Here is a 4,182-nt window from a genome sequence, read left to right as displayed (position 1 = left end):
ATATATTAAAGTTACTAATAAAAAATTATAAAAACGATTATGTAAAGTTTGATTTTTAATATAATTTTATACGTCTATTAAAATAAAATATTTAAAATTTTTTATTAATAATAATTTTAATTTGTGTTTTATAGACACTTGTTAACTAAACTCAATTAATTTTTAGCTCCTGTGAGTAACATTTATCCAGATATTTACAGAAAAAAACAAAATATTAGTTATTATTGTGTCCGCCGTGGATGTTCTAAGGGACCAAAAACAAATCTAATGAAATAGTACATATACACGAAAAAGAAAAAGTTCTTGGAAAAAACTTTAGTTATACGGCGATCATGCACAGGCTTAAAGGAGTCTGGAGAACCAAAGGAGGATATGAGGTACTAGATGTCGGTTTTGGCTATTTCTTAGTTAAATTTGATCTCTTGGAGGATAGAGAAAAAGTTCTCCTTGGAGGACCGTGGATGATTACTGGTAGTTATGTTGCGGTTAAACCTTGGAGTTCTTCATTCAGACCTTGTGAAAACACTTTTGAATCTACCATGGTTTGGATAAGAATCACAGGTTTAAACATTAACTATTATCAAGAGAAAGCCATGAAAATGATTGCGTCAGCTGTTGGTAAACCGATCCGCATCGATTTAGCTACCAAGTCTGCAGAGAGGGGAAAGTATGCAAGAGCATGTGTGCAAATTAACTTGGGACTTCCAATCATAAAAAAGATTCAAGTTGATGGTCATATGTATGACATAGAATATGAGCACTTGAATTTAATTTGTGAAAAATGTAGCTGCTTTGGGCATGTAACAAGAGAATGTGCGAAAGAGAACAACAATGACATTGGGAAGGAAACCATGGTGAAGGAGAAAAATTTGCCGTCACTGTCTTCGGTGGATAACAATGAGAAAACGGCAGAAGGTAGTCAAATCCCAGTAAAAAATCAAAATTCAACTTTTGAATTTGGAATTAATGCCAAATCAATTCCAATTATGGAGAAGCATGGAGTAGCGGGTCTTGTGCATGATAATTTACAAGAATCACGCATGGATAGGGATACTCAAGCAAAAGAGGATGAATGGGTTACAGTTAGTAGAAAAGGCAAGGAAAAAGTGGGTAAAGGCCCCAATGTAGTGCCAAAAAAAGTCAATGTAGCAATATGCTCCAATTTGGTGAGTAAGAAATTTTCTTTTGGGTATAATAAAATGCATGCTGGATCCTCATCAAATGCAAAGGTGAAGTCTTTATCAAATGCAAAGGTGGAGCCTAAGGAAAAGAAATATCCTCCATCCACGCTTGGCTCTTTGGGAACAACTCAGGTGGCTTTCAAGGATCAGAGTACTCCTTTTTTTAAAGCAGGGCACAAAAGGCAGCGTCCTATTTCGCTTCAAAACTCACCTATTGAAGCATTGTCAACGGATTTTCGAGTACAAAAAGAGCTTGATAAAGCTAGTGCAACAACAAACTTGGAGAACCAACCTCAACAGAAGAATGATGGTTCTGCGACGCAAGTCCACCAGAAGACAATTGGAGACAGGGGTCCATCAACGTGAGGTAGAATGATTATAAATTCCAATTATTTAATTTATTTTTATGGATTGTGACCATTTAAATATTATTAGTTGAAATGTAAGGGGAGCGTCAAATAAGATGTCTTGGGTACACTGTAAGGAGTTAGTACGAAAATTTCAACCAACTTTTTTTATTTTGGTGGAAACTCATATTGGGTTTGAAACTATGAAAGAATTTTGGGGGAGATTAGGCTATTATCCTGTAGGGATTGTAGATGCTGTTGGACATAAGGGAGGAATTTGGTTCCTCTCTGCTAATTTAAAATTTTCTTGTAAAATTCTTCGGGCTATGAATCAATGTGTAACTTTGGAAATTGATGGTGGTGGACGAAGATGGATTTGCAGTGCGGTTTATGGCAGCCCTCAAGCCACTAATAGAGTAGAATTATGGAGTCATCTGCTTGATATTGGTTTGTGCATTCAGGACCCATGGGTGGTGATTGGGGATTTTAATGATATTTTGAGTGTTCATGAGGTGAAGGGGGGTAATTACTATTCGACTTGCAGTAGTGTCTTTGCAAGTACTCTAGATTCTTGTGGTCTTTTTGATCTGACAACCTCTGGAAGACGATTTACTTGGTTCCGTAAAATTCAAGGAAACAGAGAAATTGCAAAGAGATTAGATAGAGCTTGCTGTACTGCAGAATGGCGTCTTCTTTTTCCAGAAGCTTTTGTTGAAGTTCTCAGCCGTTCCCACTCTGATCATTGTCCCCTACTTATCCGATGTCAAGGAGTTCCTATCAAAAAAGAAAACCGGCCTTTTAGATTCCAAGCGGCATGGGCAACGCATCCTGATTACAAGGCCATTGTTCAGAAATCTTGGAATAGTACAGACTTTGGCATCCATAGGAAGTTGTTGGGGGTTCAAGAAGCTTCGTTGGAATTCAACTCTACGGTCTTCGGCAATATTTTTATTAAAAAGAGAGAATTGGAGGCTTATTTGAATTGTATTCAACGAAAAATGGAGGCTGACGATGATCCGATTTTGAAGCACAAAGAGGAAGAATTGAGAGCTGAGTATAATCTAGTTTTGGCCCAAGAAGAATTGCTTTGGTACCAGAAGTCAAGAGATCAATGGGTTCGGTATGGTGATAGAAATACTAGCTTTTTCCATATGCAAACCATCATTAGAAGAAAATCTAACAAGGTTCATGGGTTGCTGGTCAGTAATGGGTCCTAGTCTGATGATCCGGAAGTTTTGCAAAGAGAGGTCGTTCATTTTTTCAAAAATATTTTTTGCTCTACTGAGCCTGTTGAGGTTAATTGCATGGGAGAAATTCCTATGCCATCTCTTAGCCAGGATGCTTGTGATAATTTGTCTAAACCAGTAACAATGTTGGAGGTTAAAGAAGCTCTGGATAATATGAGCTCGTTCAAAGCTCCTGGGCCGGATGGTTTTCAAGTTTTTTTCTTCAAGGAATATTGGGATGTGGTGGGTCATGAGGTGTGGCGTACTGTTCAGAAAGCATTCTTAGGGGAGACTTTAAGCCATTCTTTGTTAGAAACTTTGATTGTTCTTATCCCTAAGTGCGACCCTCCAACTAGATTGAAGGATTTTCGGCCAATAAGCCTTTGTAATGTAATTTATAAGCTAGTGACTAAAGTGCTGGTTAATAGATTACGACCTTTTTTGGATGAGATTGTTAGCCCAACTCAGGGAGGGTTTATACATGGTAGAGGAGCGCCTGATAATATTATTGTGGCCCAAGAAGTTCTTCACTTTCTTAAGCGGACAAAGTCTAGAAAAGGAGCTATGGCTTTTAAGATTGATTTAGAAAATGCTTATGATAGAGTTGATTGGAATTTTCTTGAGCACACTCTTGACACTTTTGGCTTTCCTTCTCTAATTATTCGGCTTGTAATGAATTGTGTTCAGGCTTCAAATCTTTCCATCCTTTGGAATGGGAATAGATTGGACAGCTTCCAACCTCGCAGAGGGCTCAGGCAAGGAGATCCAATTTCTCCTTATTTATTTGTTTTGTGCATGGAGAGATTGGCGTGCTTCATTTCCAAACAAGTTGACGAGGGTATTTGGGATGGTGTGGCTGTTTCTAGAGGAGGACCTAGAGTTTCTCACTTGATGTTTGCAGATGACCTCCTCCTTTTTTATAAAGCGAAGAAAAATCAAGTTCGGAATGTTGTGCACACCTTAGAGTTGTTCTGCAAAGCTTCAGGTATGAAGGTTAACATTGAAAAATCTAAAGCTATTTGTTCTAGAAATATCTCTAATAGAAGGAAGGAAATGTTGTCTGGTGTTTCTCATATTCCTTTTACTAGTGACCTAGGCAAATACTTGGGGGTGAACCTTAATCATCCTCGAGCTGCTAGGTCTATTTTTTCGGACTCTTTAGAGAAGATCAAGAATAGGCTGGCTAGTTGGAAAGGTCGGCTCCTTAACAGAGCAGGCAGGCTTTGCTTAATTAAATATGTTGCTTCTTCTCTTCCTATTTATTAGATGCAAGTGACTCTTTTTCCTACTTTGATTTGTCAAAAGATTGATTCTGTGCTTAGACAATTCTTGTGAAAGGGAAAGGTGGGGGAGCGATGCTTAAATTATGTCAAGTGGAGCAAAGTTGTCACTCCAAGAAAATATGGAGGATTGGGAATTAGAGATACT

The 4,182-nt window shown here is 37.9% G+C and overlaps 1 protein-coding gene across 1 annotated transcript; it reads left to right on the top strand.

Moving 5' to 3' along the window:
- On the top strand, positions 333-1,547 carry LOC107610677. The gene has a single exon (XM_016312690.1). It carries the CDS (start codon positions 333-335, stop codon positions 1,545-1,547), a length of 1,215 nt encoding a protein of 404 aa, XP_016168176.1.

This window comes from Arachis ipaensis, chromosome B08, assembly GCF_000816755.2.
Source record: "Arachis ipaensis cultivar K30076 chromosome B08, Araip1.1, whole genome shotgun sequence".
NCBI lineage: Eukaryota > Viridiplantae > Streptophyta > Magnoliopsida > Fabales > Fabaceae > Arachis > Arachis ipaensis.
The sequence above is the reverse complement of the archived record's forward strand: the minus strand, read 5'-3'. Positions and strand labels throughout refer to the sequence as shown.